The sequence below is a fragment of the Ceratotherium simum genome, chromosome 7 (genome assembly GCF_057802395.1).
Source record: "Ceratotherium simum simum isolate JZ-2026a chromosome 7, ASM5780239v1, whole genome shotgun sequence".
Classification (NCBI taxonomy): domain Eukaryota; kingdom Metazoa; phylum Chordata; class Mammalia; order Perissodactyla; family Rhinocerotidae; genus Ceratotherium; species Ceratotherium simum.
This window is the reverse complement of record NC_141906.1, coordinates 73951933-73974204: the sequence shown is the minus strand read 5'-3', so window position 1 is coordinate 73974204 and position 22272 is coordinate 73951933. Positions and strand designations below refer to the sequence as shown.

Below are 22272 nucleotides of genomic sequence, written 5' to 3'. Positions count from 1 at the left end.
AGCTATGCGTTAGGTATTTTAGGGGGTCTTGTCTTTACCAGGTCTTATTTTTCTAATTTGTAAAAGAAATATGTTGAAATCCTATGATAACTAGTTATTTAATTATATTTTCATTTTTCTACCCTCTAAATAGGAAACACTATTGGCCCCAGCCTGCAATGTGGGGCGTCCTGTCCCAGAGCAGGTTGTCATTTGGTGTAGCTGAATTTCCAAGACTCTAAGATGGAGGGAGAAGGAGCTATCTGGGCAGCATGACTAATCACTTCCATCTGTAGTAAAAGGAACCAGCACAGAACAGTTCTGTGCTAAATATGGGCCACTGGTCAGGTAGCACAGGAATTCAAGGTCAGAGTATGTGCTGGGACTAGTGGTATCTGCTGATAGCTTTGTCCTGATTTGACTCACCAAACCCGGGAAACTATAGGGCTCTTGCAAGGTAGGGATCGTCTTCAGTTACTGAAAGGAGCATGTCAGAGCCACAGCTGGTCCTGGCAGAACTTCCTAGAGAGATAGCAAGCTGTTCAGAAGAAGTTTAGAACTCTTTCAATGTGGGAGCAATTAGCAGGGTCAAGATTGCTAAGGAAGAGGGTAGTCAACTTGGGACCCACAAATAAACACACACACATACACACAAACACTCACAAAGGCACTAAGTGAATTGAGAGGGCAGTTGCACAGATGCAACCACAAGTAAATGACCTCTGATATTTGTTGCTCTCTTTGAACAATATCCCCAGGACCGTAAATTCCCATGTGTGTGTCCATAAGACATAAGCAGAAAAACCATATTATCAACGTAGTTATATGAAAAGTTCAATGCTCTGTATCTGAGAGCCAATCAAAATATCTATTTTTTTAAAAAGATAAAACAATGTTATATGTCAACTGTAGGTAAATAAAATTGTAAAAATAAAAAAAAGGTAAAATAAACCTATTATAGAGAAATGAGTTGAGGGATCAAAATTTAAGCATGGTCATTGTAAATAAAATATTAATTGTGATTTTTTTCAATTCCTCAGAAAAATATGTGAAACGAATATTCCTGATAGGGGGTTTTGGATAATGTTTAATACTGAGAACCATACATGTAATAAATTATATGTTGATGACTAAATTATATTACTATTTTTCTTAAATGAGCATATCTACATTGAGCGTTTATTTGCTCTCCGAATATGCTACTTTGTCCTTAAGCTGCACCAGAGCTTTCTTTACGTCCTTGTTCCTCAGGGTGTACACCACGGGGTTTAGAAGGGGCGTCAGCACAGTGTAGAAAACTGCCACAACCCCATCCACAGCATCCCTGGAGCCTGGCCTCAGGTAAATGAAGACACACGGAAGGAAGAAACAAAGGACCACAATGCCATGAGAGGCACAGGTCTGAAAGGCTCTGCACCTCCCCTCTGAGGTGCGGATCTTCAGGATGGAACAGACAATGGACACATAGGACAGCACTATCAGGAGAAAGCAGCCCGAGGCCACTATCCCGATGTTGACAAAGATGACCATCTCAATGGCAGAGGTGTCTGCACAGGCCAGTTTGAGGATGGGCGGCACATCACAGAAGTAATGCTGGATCTGGTTGGGCCCACAGAAGGGCAAACAGAACGTCAGTGTGGTCTGGACAGCAGAGTGCAGAGAGCCACTGAGCCATGTGCTTGTGGCCAGGAGGGTACACGTTCTCACACTCATCATGCTGGTGTACCTGAGCGGGTAACTGATGGCCAGGTAGCGGTCATAGGACATGACTGTGTAGAGGAAACACTCTGTGCTCCCCAGGAAGTGGAAGGAGTAGAGCTGGGCCACACAGCTGTGAAAGGAGATAGCCCTGCCTCCTGGGGAGACCAAGGTCATCAGCATTTTGGGCACAGTGACTGTGGAGAACCACATGTCAATGAAGGACAGGTTGGTCAGGAAGTAGTACATGGGGGTGTGGAGGTGGGAATCCACCGTGATCACCAGCAGGATGAGGAGGTTCCCCACCACAGTGAGTACATAAATCACCAAGAAGATTCCAAAGAGGGGGGTGTCCAGTGCTGGTGCATGGGGAAGGCCCATGAGGATGAATGTTGTCATGAGGCTCACATTTGTCATTTTTCCACACCTTTGGTCCCTCTCCCTGTGAGAATATAAAAAACATCCAGCATTTAATTGGGAACTGAGAACCCATTCTTTATGTAGCAAATACATCATCCATGGTAGATAACTCTAGAGTTATACTCAATTTTGCTTGTTACAAAGCTTTTTGGTAAAGGTGATGGAAAGATTTCATCATCTGTTTCTCTGTCTCACAAACACACGCACAAGTAGAGGCACACACAGATATATGCAAAACGAAGTAGAATAAATCCATGGCACTAATTTCTATTTGTGTATTTTAAATTACCACACATATAGCAGCATGAAACAATTTAAATTTACTATCTTACAATTTTCAGACTCAGGTCAGCTGAGTCCTCTGCTCAAGTCTTACCAAGTTGAAATCAAGGTGTCACTGGGTCTGTAATCTCATCTGAGACTATAATCTCATCCGAGGCTCAGGATCCTCCTCCAAAACTTATTGAGGTTGTTGGCAGAATTCATTTCCTTGCAGCTTGGAGACTGAGGCCCCTGTTTTCTTGCTGGCTGTTGCCAGAGACCATTGCTAGCCATTTCTGGAAGCCACCCTTAAGTCCTAACCACCTGACTCTCTGATAACATGGCAGCTTATTTCTTCAAAGCCAGCAGGAGACTCTCTCCAGTTTGCTGTGACAAAGTGTAATGTAACATAATGTAGCGAAGAGAGTGATATTCCACCATATTGACAGGTCCCACCCACACTCAAGGGGAGGTGATTTAACAGGGAGTGTACACTTGGAGGCAAGAATGTTGGGGGATATTTGCAACTCTATTTTCTCTCCAGAGTTCATGAGGAAACTTAAAGAACCAAGAATTTGTGTGGTGATGGATTGTAATTAGTATTTGGGTGGTGACCCTGATATAATCTATGCAGAAATAGAAGTATAATGATGTACACCTGAAATGTATACAATGTTATAAACCAATGTGACCACAATAAAATTAAAAAACAATTTTAAAAAAGCACTTAAACCATAGAAATCAATAAAAAGAAATGAATCAAAAAGTAAAAAAAAAAAAAGAATCAGGAATTCAATTGTTGATAACAACGAGCATTTCAAAAGTCTACAGTGCACCTAAATAATTCTCTTGTGTCGTCCTACATAACTTGGCAGTAATCACATCACCTACCTCACTGAGAAGTTATAAGTATTAAGTAAGATACTGCATGCAAAGTACTTAATACAGTGTCTGGCACATAACTGCTCAATAAACGATAGTGAATCCTATAACATTGTGCTTTGTATTACAGAATTGCCATATACATATATATAAAGAGAGAGAGAAAGAGAGAGATGGATAATAAATAAAATCTCTTTGTTTTATAGAGACTTCTCAATTTCAAATTTATATCTTTGAGGAAGATTTCATCTCTGGTACTAGTATTGATGTCTCTCTACCATCACCTGCTTATAAAGGGACTTTTCTCACTTCAACCAGAGCAGATTAGAAATCTCAACTCCATAGTAGGATCCCTGCAATCTCCCATATGATCCAGAAGATACCAAACCTCATACACTGCCAGCCTCACACTTCTCTTACACTAGACCATCCTTTATGAGGCTCTGAGAACATAAAGACCATATGCATTCCCCCAACCAGAATCCATTTGGTAGAGGCCAATTTTCTAACATACATCCTTCTATCCTAGATGTCTAAATATTTCCTAATATTGGCTTTGCTAGAGAAAATATCCCTCCTCCATCTTCTATTCCTCATACTCATAAATCCAGGCAATGCGCTCATAAGAGAAAATAATTCCATCAAGTATATCCTTCTTATTTAAACAGGAAATTTTTCCTGAGACAGAAAAAATGGAACAAATGCAAGAGGAACGGACCTATGTCAGCTTGATGTCAAGAAGAGTTGGGATTCTGTAAAATGAAAAGTGAGGCAGAAATGATGTTATTGACTTAATCCAAAGTACTATCAAGTTCAGGATTGTTATTAAGTTTTCCTTGAGAGAAGACTATGAAACTGGCTCACCACTATGAGAGAAACAAGGATCTCTGCTTTTAGCAAAGCTCAGGCAAAATGTATCCTATCTCCAGGCAATGTGGCTTAAGCTATATTAAAGTTATATTTTTCAACTAAGAAAATGAGTAACAGAGACAGAATTATCCTAATCACCTACATGGATATCAGAACTCGAGAAATAGAACAAATGTATCTCTGAAATTTCTTTTGTACCAGTGGGATCCTATCACCAGGATAATCTCACATTCAAATTAAATGTTATATGAAAATTTTCATCAGATGAATTACAAGGTAGCCTGAGACTTAGACAGGAGTAACAACCAGAGGTGTCAACGTTTGACTCATTTGTCCATGCTGCAGCAACTTAGTCCCTATTTGTAGGCCCTCAATTATGAACTGCATTGTACATACACAGAGAGAATTGTATATGTATATACATAGAGAGAGAGAGACTAGATAACCAAATTTAGAAGGAAGTCTAACAATCCCCAAGTATCTTAACTGTGAATGGAAGTTTAAGAAAGCAGAGGAAAATAAAAAAAATCTGCCTTTCTAAGAACTTACCTTACAGTATGTGATTCATTTCAGCATAAAACTCGTCTGTGGTGTTTTTTCCCCCAATTTCTCACTCTCTACATGTTATGACAAGGCACTAGTTTTCAAGTTATTACTCAAGGAACAGATATATCTGTGATTCCTTGGTGAGAAAGAGTAGTTCATGTCTACTCAAGGACCTAACTAGTTAAAGTTCAGTGAATGGAAACTAACATGGCTGGGTACATAGGAGCTTAACTTGATTTTGTGTCTCAGGGGATAGGATTACTCTTGGGTCTTGAGGTTCCTTGATAAGCAGAAAAACTACAGGAAGAGACTAATGAAAGGTTTTTAATAATCATGCACGTATTTCCCTATGTGTTTGTTGTTTGAATCCTCCTGAGAAGATTTCATGTCTTTCTGGAGCTAATAGTTACACCTAAGAGGAAAGGAGGACTCAGTTACCCTTTTCCCTTCCCAGATAGTGATACAGATAGACTCACAACTGCTTGGTCTCAAGTTACAGTTGTCCAGAATCCATAAATAGTCTTCGCTTGTGTGCACTCTCCATCTCAATATCAGTCTCTCCTTCACCATCTTTTTATTGTGGTTTACAATACCTAAGTTCCCAAACTTTTTTTGATGCTTAGAGTTTTGGAGTGACTTTTCATAAAGAACTCCTTAAAGATACATAATTATTTCCTAGTTGTATAAGTAATAATTAGAATCTATTGCTGTCATACTTTCATTGCTTTTACAAGCATGAGTAATCACATGATCTTTCATCAGTATATCTTATTTTATAAATTAGACTTACATGAACTTTATTAATTTCTTTCTTTTAAGGTAATAGTGTTTTATTGATTTGTCTGAACTATTACAAATTAAGATAACTATTCAAGTTACTAATATCAACATCTATTGCTGGCTTCAATGAAGGGAAAAGCTTCATCTTCCATATTGTTGGTATAAATGTGTATAGTTACACTACCTTCTTTGGGAACACAATACTACAATAGTTATTGAATTTAAAGAATAAATATTCTCTGAAATCCAGTTATTTCACTCCAGGAATCTATCTCATAAAAATAAAAGCATGAGTACATAAGTATATTTATTCAAGCATGTGTGTTGATACATGGTTTATACTGGCAAAACTGAAAGCCAAGTGAATATTCCTACAGAAGAATGGTTGAATAAATCATGGTATTGCTACATCATGAAATATTAACCAGCTATGAAAATGATTGAATTATAACCACATCAGCAAACTTGGAAGGGTTTTCATAAGATATTTTCAGTGGATGGTGGCGGGGGAAACATGATGCACAGAAGTGTGGTTAGCATTGTGCCATTTTTGTAAAGCAAACAGCAACAAGTTTTATATTATAGGAGCAGAGGGAAAGAGCAGAAGGAAATAAATGAGGTTGTTAATCTGGGCTTGAGGGGTGGTGGTAATGAGAAGAAACAAAATAATTTTAAAGACAAAAATAATAATATAGTATATATGCTATAATCTAATTACCTTTAAATTATTGTATGCATAAAGAAACCAGAAAATAAAAGAATTGTATATTGATCTACTGACCTGTAGGGATGTCCACAATCTGTATTTTAAGTGACAAAAGTAAACTAAACAAAAATATATATTTCAGTTAAAACACAACCCCCCTCACACCCACGTATACCCATGTAACAAACAGTAAAGTCTAATACAGTAAAGTCAAAAAATCAAACTGGCAAAAGGAACAGGAAACATGAAAGCTAGGCATAATTATTGTAAAATCACGCCTGATAAATACCTGGTGAGGGTTCCACTGCTCTTTCCAAGAACTGCTGAGCTCCACTGAGTGCTCATGATCACCACAGACATAAACCCCTTAAAGCACTGCTGGCATGTTGTCAACCCTGCCTTTTGAAACTGTGTGGGTAATGTGGTCATAGTCACCATCTGAACTCATTTTCTCTTGTATGTACCTTTTATTGCTGCTTGCTTCCAATCCAAAGTCTAGGTTGACATATCTTATTGGCCAAGCCTAGATCTCATACCCATGTTCCATATTTGCTAGAATGAATGGGAAAGAATCTGATATTTCTAAATCAGAAGGCAATCCCACTTACAGGAAGAGAGTTTAAAAGAAATGCAGCCAAACTATCTGAAAATAAGTACACCAATAAAGATCCACGACAGTCCACCACACTGACTGCACACTATTTGTATACACCCTTCCCCTCATATTCACACACACAACATCAGCACCTAATAAAGTGCATCTTTATTCCTCATGTCACTCCCTTCACAGAGGGAGCCACTCCAACATATCACCATTCATTTCATCCAGATCCAAATCTGGAATCTCTGAGTGATGTCAATTGCATCTCTGGTTTTGAGATAATCCTAACTCAATATTTGGTGATCTACAGACAAAATAATAAAGTTACCATGAACATATCACGTATATAATAATGGAGTGAATGGAGGGAAGAAAACTAAAACATGTTAGTATACACATGTCAAAGCCATGTAGAAAATACAAGCAGGAGGTACAATACTTATTTTGCAAATGGTTATGAGGTAATAGCTCACATTAATGAATTCTGCTTTTTTTAACACTTTTTATTATCGGGAAACTCAGCATGTTGGTGTCACCGAATAGGGTGAATCAAGCCATTATTTCTGCAAGACACAAATACATTTTGATATTGCCGATTTAGGTTGCAAACATTTGCTGTTACTTTTTACCTCTGGATATAGTTAAATGCAGAGGCATCCCATGGAATTACCTAGATTTACTGTCTGCATAAGGAAGAGGGTAAAGTAGCAAAATTATTGCCTTAAGTGTAGTACAAATATTTTGTTCAGTAGAGGGATAAAAGCCAGTAATTCTACAATTTTGTGTTCATACGACCAGCCAGATATTTCTCATCATGCAGTGTGCCAAGAAAATGAAACCTTGGAGAGCCCCTTCATGCGAAAATAAGAATGTCATGGGAAGTCATGCCCTTCCTTCTTTATCAGTACCTCATATAGATCCTTTGAACTACTTTAAAGCTGCTTCAGGAGTAAAATGAAATACAAGAACCTTCAGCACAGTACAAGCTGACATTCTTGAAGGTTATCAAAACTCGACCAGATTTTGTGGACTAGTGTAACTCACCCCAAGGCAACTAGACTACCAGGAATGTCACTGAGGTTTATTTGTTTCTCTAGGTTTTTCTCCCACAATATAGTATACATATGAATTTGCAAGGATATCCTCTATTTCCACCAGGTCCTATTAGCATAGTATTACCCATGTAGTCAACCAATGTAATATCTTGTTGATGAGTGGACAAATCACTACATATTATACTATTACACAAAAAAAACATGATCTGAAAGAGTACCTGTCACATAGGTGATAAAAAGTTAGCTTTGAATAAATAAATGCAAAGTGTAGTAAGGATTTCTCTTTAAAAGACACAAAAAGAATAAATAGAAATTCTTAATTTTAATATGGTTGAATTATCAAAAGACATCATAAGGGTGAGAAAATGTAAGTTATGCAATGAGAGAAGATATTAGCCACACGTAAACTAAAGAGAAAATAAAAGTATTAGTAGTTGTAATATGGAAGTCTATATAAATCAAGAAGTAAAATAAAAATAAATAAAAATAATAGACAAAGTCTCATACAGACTTTTGAGAGAGTGAAAAACAAGAATGGTTTAAAACCAAAGAAAGCATGTTCAACTTCATTAGTAATCAAGGAAATGCACACTAAAATTACAATAAGATATAATTTCATACTTTCAAGATCAGGAAAAAAAATTGTAAAATCTGAATATACCAAGTACTAGCAAGAATGTGGACCAAAAGAGCTCTCTTATGCTCCCAGTTAATGTGAAAATTGGTATAAACACTAGATCTTCAATATAGCTACAGATATGTGAGTATATCCAGCAGTCCTCTTGCAGGAATCCATATAAAATTTGTACATATGTATTTCCTACCACATACAAAAATATACTTAGCAGCTCTGCTTATGTACATCAAAAAAATGTGAACAACTCAACTGTTTGGAAAAGGAGAGAACAATGTGAAAAAAGAGAGAAGAAAAAAATGTGTTTTATTCATAACATAGATATCACAGAGGTAAAAAAACAAAAGTGAGTAAACTACAGCCATCAAAATCAATGAGTTTCAAGAACATAATTTTTAGGTAAGAATACTGCCATATGATTCCATTGATATTAATTAGTTCAAAACAGAAATGAACACATGGTTGGTAAACTTATAAGAGAAAATCAAGGGAAGGGTTAACAGAAATTTCAGGATAGTTATTATTTCTCATAAGGAGACAAGACGATGTCATGGGAGAAAAGCACAGAGGACATTGCAGTGGTTCTTATAACATTTTATTCTTAAATTGGATCATGATTACATGTGTTTAGTTTTTTATTATTATGTATGTGTACGTATGTATTTTGTATGTGGAATTTTTTTATGTATGACAGTTTGTACTTGGAAATTTTTACAAATTAAAAACATTTATCACTTGGGGATCGCCATGCTAATGGTTCTTCTGATATATTTTAATAAGACCACATCTAGATCAAGAGCTATGATATTAGTCACCACTTCATTAAACTTACAATTCTCTGTCATTCTGCAGAGTTAAATGGAGACGTGATAGAAATTTCCATTCTGAATCTTTCAAATCTTTGACAGTGGTATTAATCTCCGTGAGCCTCCCCAAAGACACCATATCTTTATGACTCTTTTATTGAAAATGGTGAGACCCAGGGCTTCGACATGACCATCTCTATCAAAACAGTTCCTACTTACTCCTGGGTCAGGAAGCCAATGTGTAGATTCTCTTGGTTGCTGAGAACATCAATTCCAACTCCACACTCATGAACTAGAAAATAATTGCAGGATACTGTGACATTTTGCTAAGGTGGGCTTGGTTCAGAGCTCCATTTATCAGCAAACAAAGCCAGAGTTCCAGACATTAAAAATGGTTTGGGTCTTTTCCTTGACTAGTTACTGAATGGAAGAAATATGGGTCCATTTGGGGAAATCTAGGAAGAACATGCACAGTATCTGCTTATGATGCTATTGTAAGGCATACCTGGCCTTTCCTTCTCTAAAATGGCACTGAACCAGTGAACTGACTCAACCAGAGCATTGGGTAAGGGCAATGACACTCATGGTGGCTCAATTTTGGCCTCTATTTATGGCCTGGTAGAATTTTGTTATATTAATCAAGAGGGAAGGACTTTCTGGCTTGGCAAAATTCTTTGCTGGTTGGTCCATTTAGACTACCACATTGCTGACTACTCGCTCTGATAACTTCCCCATCTCTTGTCTGATAGTTAAGGCTCACTACTGATGATCCTTAAAACATTGTAAAAATTAAAAGCTCATTTCAACCACATCAATTCCAACCAGTACCCTTGGCTCCTGATAGTATCATTTCTCAATATAATTCTTAGAGGCTTGGTAAAGGGAATAACTTCTTGGCCCTCTCAGGCCAGGGTTTGTGCATAAGTGGACAGGTTGCACATGATAAATCCACTTCCACACTTCCCGTTTCTCGTCATTAGATTCCTTTCTCTATATCTTTATTTAGCACAAACCACTGTTGAGTCCAAGTGTTAGTCAACCAATCAGTAAATAAACAGTGTAAGGCTACTGTCATCTAACCAAGCTAGTACACTGAGTGCTGAGCTTCTGGATAGCTCATATTGATAATTTATCCAAATCTTTAAGGACATTCTTATTTCCTTGGTCAAACTCTTTCGGAAATTATGTTCATGTGACCAAAACTAATGTGGGGAGGGTGGTGGACTGGGGAGGGAGGAAGGACACTTGAGGTGTTTGACTAAAGAAAGCTATCTTTCTGTTTGGAGGGGCCTTTTGGATCTCCAAGCAAAGCAAGAACATCCTCGTCAGACAGAGCTGAAGGGGCTGATTTTTCTGGGCAGGGAGATTCAGTGGGGAGTTAGACATTCAGGCACCACATCATCCAAATCCTGCCACTAGTTCCCAGTCCATTTCTTAGAACCCTGTTTTTTCTAATCATTCTCCAATTTTACATGAGAGCCCTGGCAAAATAAGAAGTTCATCTAATGCTGTAATGAATAATCCACATTCAAAATATGTGGTTTGTTTTTTGCTATTTCAGCCCAGTCACCACAACAAAATAAGATATTTTATAACAATCATGGAAAATCCCTGGGCTTCAGTATGTCCTTTATGTGAAAATGTGCAGATTTGAGATTCTCAGACCCTCTCTGTAAGTTGTTACCAGTACTAGAAATTGCCATCCCCTCCCAGAGACCTTCCATGGCCCCATCCACATAGAAAATCAAATGGAAAGCAAAGGGAGGTCTAGAGTAAAAAAAAACAACCATTGATGTTTCCTCATATGGATACAAGGTCTTTCCTAACTTTCCAAGGCCAAGGATCCACATTGGAATTTGGAACCAAAGCCCCAGTTTGTAATCAAGTATTCCTTTGCCTTGTATTATTCTATGTAAATATAAATTCCCATTAGGGATATCACAGAACTTGAAAGCCCCCTGTTACAGGGAAGATTAGGAGTTTGGAGTCTTAAATTCCTTCCGTCTCCCTTTCTATAAGTAAAATTATTTCTGAGCAAGCAGAACCCTAAATCTGACTTAAACTTAGTATCACGAGGAAACATAGGAAAACTAGGAAATCATGTCCTTGTAATAGGAAAATGTGCTAATAAATACAAACTGAAATACTTGACACTAACTTTATTTGATTCCTTAAGTGGAGAATGCCTCCTTCAAAAAATAGACCAAGTGCAATGTTGTGTTTCACAATATGTTACTTATAAATTGCACCCCAACAATGGTTCAAAGTAAATAATTAGAACATATTAAGAGACAAAAGCTTTTTTAACAAATATTTATTGATCTATGCTTTTCCGACCACTATTTCAGAACTACAAGTTCCTCTATTCTTATAGTTGAGTGATTCCATATCATACATCTGCATACACTTGTATGAGATTTTATTCACTAAATAAACTGTATGATCTTTCACCTTTAGAAAAGTCCTTATTCTCTTCAGACCTCAGTTTTTCAAGCGTAAAATGGGGTGTGCTCTAGATCATTTCTCTAAAGGCCTTCCAGCTCTAATCTAAGTGTGTTTGACTTCTAAGGGATTGTCAAGTTTTTCATAGTCCATTTAGCTTAGTCTCCTATTTGCATATTGGATGATCTAGACAGTTCTGCCCGAAATACTGTTTCCTATCCTAGTGCAATGTCCTAGTAATTTACTCTTTCAAGTTAAAGCCAAAGGGTACTTTTAAAGTAATTAGCATATGGCATTTATATAGCATCTTTGGCTTTAAAGTTCTTTCAAATTCTATTCCCATTTCTTTATGGGATAAGTAGATAAGGCAGCATTATCTAAAGTTCTTTCAAATTCTATCCCCATTTCTTTGTGGGATAAGTAGATAAGGCAACATTATCTCCAATTTATAGATGAGAAAACTAAATCCCAGAGAAATGGAAAGAATGATCCTTCCTGACTCCTGATCAGTGTATGCTCTTAGCAGGATCCCATGCCACAGGGACATTACTAGCAACTAAGTAAACTTAGCCACAGTTCATGTTTCAATGTTAACAAAGCCCACTGCAATTTATTCCATGCAAGTTAATTATCCCTGAAGAGTAAAACAGAAGTGATGTCAGCCCCCCGCCCCCACCCCACGAGGACTATAAGAAGGAAGAGCTGCTTGCTCTTTGAAAGCAAGACTTCAGAGGTCAAAGCCCAGGGACATTGCTGCCAACACTTTCAAAAACGCTAAAAAGAGGTGAGGCCAGAGAAGGGTACAGAAAGAGCACAATGACAAAATCAAGAAGGTGCAGGTCAGAAGGGGACACCAGGGAACCTGTTGAGCTCAAAAAGGGGCCTCCACAAGACACAGCAGAGAGCAAGAAGTTGAGGCAAGCAGCAGGCCATGGCCTCATGGCAGATTCACATCCCGGTAGTGACCATCAGCAGGCAAGACTCCAGAAGGGACGTGGAGGTGTAGTAATGGAAATTGTTCTGAGATATATATTTATTAAAAGTATGTTAGAGATGTCGGGATCCGAGAAGACAGCCCAGATCTCCGAATAGCATTATGCTTTACAAATAAGTGATGTGAGCGGGGAGGACCTTTGTCATCTGCCCACCAAAGGCCAATTTACCTCTCAGAGTTTTCCGACCCAGATGAGTTTCAGGATCTACTTTAAGCCTAGTCTAGTTCATATTGGGTTCGAAATGACCAGACAAAGCTAACATGTAGATACTAATGTCCTTTTCCCCAAAACTGCTTGTGGAACTGGCTTCTTTTCCCTTACATGGATGAATATATCATATGTTGGTGATAATATACGGCACTGACTAAATTGCACACAGCATGTAACTGGAGCAGTTTTACTTGTGGATGGGTAAACCAGGGGGATTTTTCTGTCTTCCCAGACGAAAAAACAATTATTTCTGTGCATAGAGAACAATAAATTATAAAAATGAATGAGGACTGAGATGTCAAGGCAGCAGGGAGACAAGAGAAAAAAATTATAGTACAGAAGAGAATTGGGGCTAGGAGGAAAATTGATTTTCTGTGTGTAAAAACAAAATTTAAAATGTGAATTGATATGGGTGCAGAAGAGATTGCTAGATTGCTGTTTCCTTTTTCGTAGGAATCTGTACCAACTCCTCCTCCCTCTCTCTTCTTTTTTTAAAAATGAGAAACTGAAACTAGGAACATTAAGAGATTTGTTCAAAATAATATAGCTAGTGTAGTGACAGTCTCAGTTTCGGAATTCTTGTCATTTCGGCAGCTAGATTATAAGAACTGATATTATTCTGGATTCAGTGTCTAGATAATAGGGACATCCAGACAGAACAGAATGTATTTACTCAATAAGATTTAAGGATCTTTCTGTGCCAGGTATGCTACAAACTTGGGATGAAAAGAAAAAGGAGACAAAGTCCCTGTAGGAGCTCACAGTTGAATGGGGGGAATCAGACACAGAAAGGGATAAATTGCAATATGCTTAGTCAGCTTATCATAGAAATATGAATGAAGCACTTTGGAGGCCACGAAGAATGAGTGACCATTTGGCAGAAAGGGAAGAAAGGCTTTGCTTAGTAGATCACACATGAATGGGATCTTGACAGATCAGTAGAAAATTTTCAGGCATCAGAGGAACAAGGCCATTCCACATTAAAGGGACTAATGTATAAGGAAATAGGAAAGCATGTTTGGCCACAGCACAAATTTGTGGGATGGAGCACAGAGAGAGGAGGCTAGAGAAGTAGGTCAACATCAGATTATGAGGCTCTCCTTTCCTATAGGCCATGCCAGTAAGTTTAGACTTTCCCCTTGGGCACTGTGGTGCTAAAAAAGGTTGGTAATCAAGGAATTGTCTGGGAAGTCTCTAAGAATTTCTTCTGAAATTGTTTTATAATAAATTCTGTAGATACATGTTGAGAGACTGTTTAGCTTTTATGTGGTTTAGACCCTTACTTAGGGTGACCACCTGTCTCAGTTTGTACTGGACCCTCCTAGGTTTAACGAGGAAAGTCTCATGACCCAGGAAATTGCTCAAACCCTAGAAAGCCTGTTTTCACTGTTAAGATTAGTCTCTGTGGCACTGAAGAAGATTGAGAGGGATAATATTATGGATACTTGGTGATTCACAGAGTAGAAGGAAGAGAAGAAGTAGCCAGATGGCAGCCACAGCTGCAACCTTGGTTCTTTTGCCCACTAGGACTCCAGCTGGAAACCAAATTTCATTCTACACCCTTTGAAGCCCTCTGAATGATTCTGGGTGACCCCTGGTCCTCAGGAAGGTGACACATGATTTTGGATGTTTGCCTCCAGTTGGTAAACAGATGATTAGAGCAAAGATTGATGAGAGGAAGGTGACACTAGGAAGGATACAGCTCACATGACCCCTCAGTGTCTGAAAGAGCTCTAGCATGCCCTTAGCCGCTTCCCTGATTTCTTCCTTTCACTGTGGCTGATGACAGTCACCAGCAATCCTGGGAGAAATGGCTGTTTGTGATGCTGCTTCAAAGTTGGAGGACTCAGATCTCCTATTGGACAACTCACTGGAAGCTACAGGTTCGGTTCAGACCTGAGGCACAAGTGCAACGACTGAATTTGCCTAATAATACAGGACAACAGCACATAGTTGCTGCAAAATTACAGCCAATATTTATAAAGCACTGCGGTGAATTATGTGAATTTATTTAATCCTTATAACAATTCCATGAAGTAGGCACTATGATTGTCCCCACTTATAGAAATAGGCAAAGAAAGATGAAACGGCTTTTCCAAGATTACCAATGAGATTGGTAATAAGATTACTTATACAGTGGCAGAGCTGGGATTTTTAAACCTGGTCTGACTTCAGAGGCCATGCTTTTAAGATACAATATTTGCTACTTTACTGAATAAACAGATTGATGGATGGATGGATGGACAGATGGACTGCATTTATGCAGAAGCAGAGAGAAGAGATGACAACAGGTGTCCTGGGGCTGAGATTTCGTATTGTTTCATTATCCTGAAAGATTTAAAATGGCAGGAGTGTTTTTCAAATAGAATTTATGAAAATAGGTATTTCTAGCTACAACTTCAAAGATTCTGAATATTTTATGTTCAGTGTGTAGCCCAGGGAGTGCAATTTTTAAAATCTACACAGATTTTTAATGGGCACACTTACATTAGAAAATATAATTCCAACCCTCATATACTTAAAAAATAAATAAGCTATAACCTAACTCTCTGGTACACACAGCAGAGATCAGACTGAAGGAAAACAACAGAACAGCCATTTCTTCAATAGATTGATTTAGGTTTTATATGATTGTATTTCTTCTTCCCGACATGAAAAGCCCTGTGCATGGTCTTTCCTTCACTCTCCTGAATTATACACACACCATCTATTACCTGGCTTTTAATCTTGAAGAAAAAAATTGCTCCCTGAAACCAAGTGGAATCTCAGAATCAGCAGGTGAGGGTGGGGAGAAAGAATGATTAAGAACAAGAGCCAAGCAAGAGCAAGATCCCTCTTTCTGAGATCCTTTTCTGTCCATGTTTGGGAATGACACAGAATATATGTACCATGCCTAGAGAATTTAAAGGGCATTAAGCTTTCCCTTTCTGCTACTTCTTTTGGCAGATGTGAACAGCAAGGAAATGCAAAGTGGAAACCAGACTTCTGTGTCTCACTTCATTTTGGTGGGCCTGCACCACCCACCACAGCTGGGGATACCGCTCTTCCTAGCTTTCCTTGTCGTCTATGCCATCACTGTCTCTGGAAATGGCCTCATCTTCTTCACTGTCTTTGTGGACACCCGGCTCCACCGCCCCATGTACTGGTTCCTATGTCACCTCTCCTTTTTGGACATGACCATTTCCTCTGTCATTGTCCCCAAGATGCTAGCTGGCTTTCTCTTGGATAGTAGAGTTATCTCCTTTGGGGGCTGTGTAATCCAACTTTTTTTTTTCCATTTCTTGGGCTGCACAGAATGCTTCCTTTACACGCTAATGGCTTATGATCGTTTCCTGGCCATTTGTAAGCCTTTACATTATGCCACCATCATGACCTGTAGTGTCTGTAACTACCTGGCTTTTGGCACTTGGCTGGGAGGTACTCTCCATTCACTTTTCCAGACAAGCTTCATATTCCGGCTGCCCTTCTGTGCTCCAAACCAGGTGGACTACTTCTTCTGTGACATTCCTGCCATGCTGCGTCTAGCCTGTGCTGACACCACCATCAATGAGCTGGTCACCTTTGTGGGCATTGGATTCCTGGCCCTCACCTGCTTTGTGTTTATCCTTACTTCCTATGGTTGCATAGTGGCTGCTATCCTGCAAATCCGGTCCGTTGATGGGCGCAGCAACGCCTTCTCCACCTGTGCTGCCCACCTCACTGTTGTCATTGTTTACTATGCGCCCTGCACCTTCATTTACCTTCGTCCTGGCTCACAGGAACCCCTGGATGCAGTGGTAGCTGTCTTCTACACTGTCGTCACTCCCTTGCTTAACCCCATCATCTACACACTCCGCAATAAAGAGGTGAAGGCAGCGTTATGGAGGCTGGGAGGTCCCAAGGATGTGCAGCCTCATGGACTCCATGCATCATAGACATGCAGTAGACACTAAAATTTAGGGCACCAAATGGGACACCAGATAATTGAGGAGATTTAAGACAGAAAGAGAAAGAAGGATTCATACAGAGAGTAGAGGACTCCTAGGTACAGAAGTGGGAAGCCTGGAATGTTCCACATTATAACCTGCTTTCAAACGTAATTTTCCATATTTCTTCCTTCAGTGCCGATGGAAATCAATCAAAGCAACTTACCAAGGATGGCACCTTGCAGAAAAGATCCAGGATAAATAACATATCTATATTAAAACTCTGTTTCTCTGTGGCATCCATCTACACATATATTATTGCTTCTAATGCCTGAGTTGAGTACCCTTATAGCTTTTCACAGGTTACAAATAACCTTCATGCAAACCATGTGATTTGACCTTGACAACAATTATGTGAGGTGGGTATTATTATTCCCATGTAACTGTGAGGAAACTGAAGTTCAAGGAAGTAAGTGGCTTCTCTACTGCCTACTCTCTGCCTTTTAGTTTGACAAAAATGGTAGATGAATTTGAACTTGAACTAGAGGGGGCAATTTCACTACAATGTGAGAGAGCCATTACATGTGCACTGCATCAAGACCTGAGCATTTCTAGCCTTCTGATATTGCATAAGACTTCACTTTGGTAAAATTGAGGTAGGCGTATCAAGGATAAGCTTCCTTGCTTCAAAAACATAGACTGGGTCTTCCTGATGTTCCCATGGATATTTATGAAACAGTTCATGTGAGATTGTAGAAGAATGTATGTGCTACAAAAATGCATTCTTGCATTTTTCATAACTGTTGAGTATGAATGTGGAGCAGGATGGGATGGGAAATGTACCTGGTTGCTAGAAGATGACCTGAAGCCCATCCTATTGGTCTTTCTTGAGAGAATGTCACCAGTGTCTAAATGGAAGCCCTTCACTCCCAGGTATGGGATATAGAGTGCTAGAGATGCTTTTGTTAACGTTTCAAATGTACATGAGCAAGCATAGCCCAAGAAGTATCACTATAGTCTCCAAACTCAATTCCAACTGTTATAAATCTCAGACAATAAAGAAGAACTGATTTTTATGAAGCAGAAACTCTCTGAGATGAAATGTATATGGTCTGTGATTTTTCTTGCTATCTGCTATAATAGCAGAGATGCAAGGTTAAACATCAAAATATGCACGAGTAGTCAGTCCAGTTCAACTCGACAAAAATTTGTCAGTATAACTCCAAAACATGACATTTTATTCTAAATGAGTTCATACTCTTATGAGAAGAAAATGCATTTATATATGAGGTAGAGAGATAAAATATGTAACCAGAAAATGAATAGGAAACAACTGGTATAATTCAGTGTACAATATGTATTATAGCAGTTCAGACAAAGGAGAAAGAGATCATTAGGCTTGGAATTTGTACAACTGGCATCTTGGAAAGTATAGTATAATCTATGGTTTGAAGGTCTTATAAAATCTAGTCAGTCAGAGAAAAGGAGTAGAAAGAATTTTTTATGTGACAGGAACAACGCAAACCCCTAGAGATGATCCTCGGAGAACACTCTAGAGAACTCTAAGTAACTTTCTCGAGAGGAGCAGCCTTGGGGTTGGGCAATAGAGTTTGTACTCTATTTGGCAAACAAGCAAAACCATAGTATTATGGGCACCTAAACATTCCATGGCACAAAAGGAAGCAGGACTGAGTTAATAAGGCTTCTGGATCACAGTAGAGTCTAACTGGAAGTCACATTAAAGTAAACATAAGGACCTTCTTTCTCATCAAGGTCAATGACACCTCATGCATAAAAATGAAGGGTCACATAAAAAACTTAATCTGTTGTTTTACTTTTAATAAATATAAAATGTATATCATCATTCTAAATTAAGAAAAATACCCCATAAAACAGCAAGCAATTAATTTTACTTTATTCTTTATACACAGTTAAAACAGCAGCACAGCTGATAACTGAACTTAAGCTTATGAGTCCAGAATTTGAACTGTCCACTAGAAAGAGCTACACAAAGTAAAAAATTTTATGCAACTTCACCACTTAAAAGGGTACTTTGTTTTCAAGGTTGTTTTGAGATTATCTCACCTTAAGAATTAGAAAAAATTAAGCAAAAGAGAAAAAGTAGTTAGCCTGAATATTTCTCTACTCTTGAAAACAGTAACTAAGAACATATCACTGTTTAAAGTATGACTATTAAGTATCTTTTGGCTTCTTTCTACCCCTTGGCTTCATATTTTAAAATTCAAATAGCTCTCTGGCTTCATAATTTAAAACTTAAATCATTGATCCAACTAGAATTTTGTATTAGTGCAAGAAGCAAATTGGAGAATTATATTAACTTTTATTCACCAAATGGCTAGCCAATTGTCATATTACACTTCTCAAGTATTTGGCGCGCACACACACACACACGCGCTTGATATGCTACCTTTTAAATATACTAAATTCTTATATATACTTGATCTCATTTAAAAATTCCCTTCATAGATAATATACAAATTCCATTAATATTTGTTTCTCAGTCCCAAACTTTTTAAACAGCTGCAGCTTTAAAATACTTTTAAATACACAATAGGGCTACTCTCCCACTCTTTTCTATTCATGCTCAGATTATTTCTGGCTATTTTGTTATATGTGTTTATTTGGGTTAATTTCAGAATATTTTGTCAAGTAGTAAACAATCAACAAACATTTTTGGCATCTTTATTGAACTCATATTGAATTTAGAAATTATTTTTAAAATGATTACTATCCACATTATATTGAGTTTTTCTGTCTTAGAACAAGGTATACCTATTCCTTTGTTCAAGTCTCCTTGCACGTGCCTCACTAAAGTGTCCTACTTTCAGTTAATATATTCTTTGCTGTCATGACCTAATAGCCATTCTATCTAACTTAAGTTTGTATATATCTGCTCAGATCACTTGTGTTGTAATTTTAAAATTTTAATACTCAGCAGGAAATCTGATTATCCTTACTTCTAAATTCCTAGAGAACATTTCAATTTACCCCTCTTTCACTTAATCTCTCCAGGACTCATTTTCTTTATCTGTAAAATAAAGTTAAGCAAGATGATCTCTAAGTTACCCTATATGTTTTGATATTCAAAAGTTCTATAATTGTTCCATTCTCACTGCTCCCATATTCTTTAAAATTAGTGTATGGAGGAAAATGTTCTTAAGAGAGAGATAGGAAAAGAGGAGTCACAACAAAATCTCAAAGTTTGACAATCACTAGCCAGATTTTCTCATATACCATTTAGCTATTATAGGTGGTAAAATATAGAAAGCACAATTTATTCAAAAATATATTTCTATTTGCATTTATTGGGTAGTTTGGATTTATTTTATTGGTTCAAAGGGCCAGGCTAGAACTAACCAATGGAACTTTAGGTATCTTGACTTAAATTGTGTGTAAAGAATATTCTAACATATACTAACTGGCCAGTAGTGAAATAAGCTTTTCTGTGAGGTAGTGATATTCTCATACTGAAAGCGTCATTGAGAAATCAGGAGATTGGGTAAGTGTTTCAGAAAATTTAAGATTTTGTGCTATGTCACATGTCATCCAGGGTTAATGACTACTATTAATAGAGCCCTCCTCATATATTATTATTTTCATTTTAAAGATGTGGGATTGAGCATGAGATGAGAAATTGAGCAATCTTCCAATTATGCTTCAACCAATAGGTGTGGTAATAGGACGTAAATTCAAGTCCATCTAACTCCAAAGTTCATTCTCTTTTTTTGTACTCTTTCAAAAATGCTTATGGAAAATACTAAAAATTACATAGCCTTGTCCTTCTTCTTAGGGAGCTGTGATACATGCACATAGAAGAGTGAAGTGGTACACTAAGACAGTTTATGAATAGGATATACATCAGAATACACTAAAAATGCCACTTGAGTTCACAGAGCTAGACCACTCAGACACAGTAGAAAGACTTCATGGAGGAGATAAACATGCTCTTAATCTCAAATAGTGGCTTAGATTCTTGCTCCTCAAAATGCCATCCATGGAATAGCAGCATAGGCATCCCATGGGAGCTTGTTAGAAAGTCATAATCTCAGGCCCTACTCCAGACCTGTTGAATTAGGACTTGCATCTTAACAGAATTACCAGGCAACTCATATGCACACTAAAGTCTGAGAAGCTTTGGAGATTTGGAGATTATCAGGTAAGATGAAGGTTGATTTCTTCAAGGTGGAATAGACCAGAGTAAGGAGACAGGAGGATATTATGGTAAATTTAGAAGAGGGGGAGACAATCTACTTGAATAAAGAAATGTACTTGAATAGAGAAAGGTCTTAGGAAAGAAGACTAAATGGATAACAATCAATCAGATTTTGGATAGTCCTGAACTATAAACTGAGAATTCTATGTTGCATAGTAAAGAAGTGTGTGAGGTTGGGGTGATTGGCATTTCTAGGAGGAAGAAGTGAAACATACTCACTTAGGATTTAATCAGTCAATGATGTGCAGGATGAAGTAATTCATTAAGGGGGAGAGGTGAGAATTGAGAAAATGCTGTAGGAGACTATTTTTCTAATCATCCAGCTGTGATAAAATAAGATACTCTGAGCAAAGGTTGTAAGAATTAAAATGCAGATACAGATAGGAGATATATTTCAAGATTAAATGCTAGTTTAGATTTAAAGGAAAAGATAGAAAACATTCAAATAGAACTCTGGTATTGAGCTTGATGCATTGAAGAGACTAGAAAGGGTGTGTGGGGAAATAATTCCTGAAAATTTAAAGAGACAAAATCCAAAGAAGACCATACTATAAACCACAGAAATTGCCTTTCTGATTATTCAGTGAACACACAATCCCGAGCTTTGGAGGAATTTGCAGAGCTCAGACTCCAAAAAATTCACTCTGGGTGTGTGGTGGATGGGGCTATTGAATTCCTACTATGTATAAAATGCAAACTCTAAGCAAGAGTTCATAGGAGTTTGATAAAATTCTCCATGCCTCTTAGAAATAAGGCCTTGGCCATCTCCATCTGCAGCTCTGCAAAACCTAAAAAAAAAAGGCAGGAATGGTAGAAGTCTAGAAGAAATCAAGTTTTGCAAGACCTTCAATAGGAGTTGGACTTTCCAGGCTCTCTTGGAGGTAATGTGTTTATTCGGATAGGCCATTAGTACTTACACCACCTGGCTACACCTTGTGTGTGCTTAATGCACTTAGCAATTTCTCTACTGAGAGACTCATACAGAAAAAAACAGGCAATAATAAAACTCTAAGGACCTTTAAGGACCTGCAGAGTAATCTTACATGTCTTCATATGTTACATGGGGCAAACGCACGTGGAGGTGACCTCTTAGAAAAGGGAAATGTTAAAGTGCAAATAATGGACTCAGTTAAGTAAAAAGGGGACAACTAACCAGCTACTAAAAGTGAAAAGATGGTCATAGGTACAAATGGCCCAACCACAGCCAGCTAAATCACTTCGTCCTGAGTACTGTGTCCAGTATCACTG

General features: G+C 37.9%; 2 protein-coding genes across 2 annotated transcripts; one reads left to right on the top strand and one right to left on the bottom strand.

Annotated features, from left to right (window-relative positions):
• Positions 1-1158: 1158 nt before the first annotated feature.
• LOC101400869 (olfactory receptor 10G9) lies at positions 1159-2106 on the bottom strand. The gene has a single exon (XM_004427178.2). The coding sequence runs from the start codon at positions 2092-2094 to the stop codon at positions 1159-1161; it is 936 nt and encodes a 311-aa protein (XP_004427235.2). The 5' UTR covers positions 2095-2106.
• A 13712-nt stretch (positions 2107-15818) lies between these two features.
• On the top strand, positions 15819-16799 carry OR10G6 (olfactory receptor family 10 subfamily G member 6). Its single transcript, XM_004427461.1, has one exon. It carries the CDS (start codon positions 15849-15851, stop codon positions 16797-16799), a length of 951 nt encoding a protein of 316 aa, XP_004427518.1. The 5' UTR covers positions 15819-15848.
• The last annotated feature ends 5473 nt before the right edge of the window (positions 16800-22272 follow it).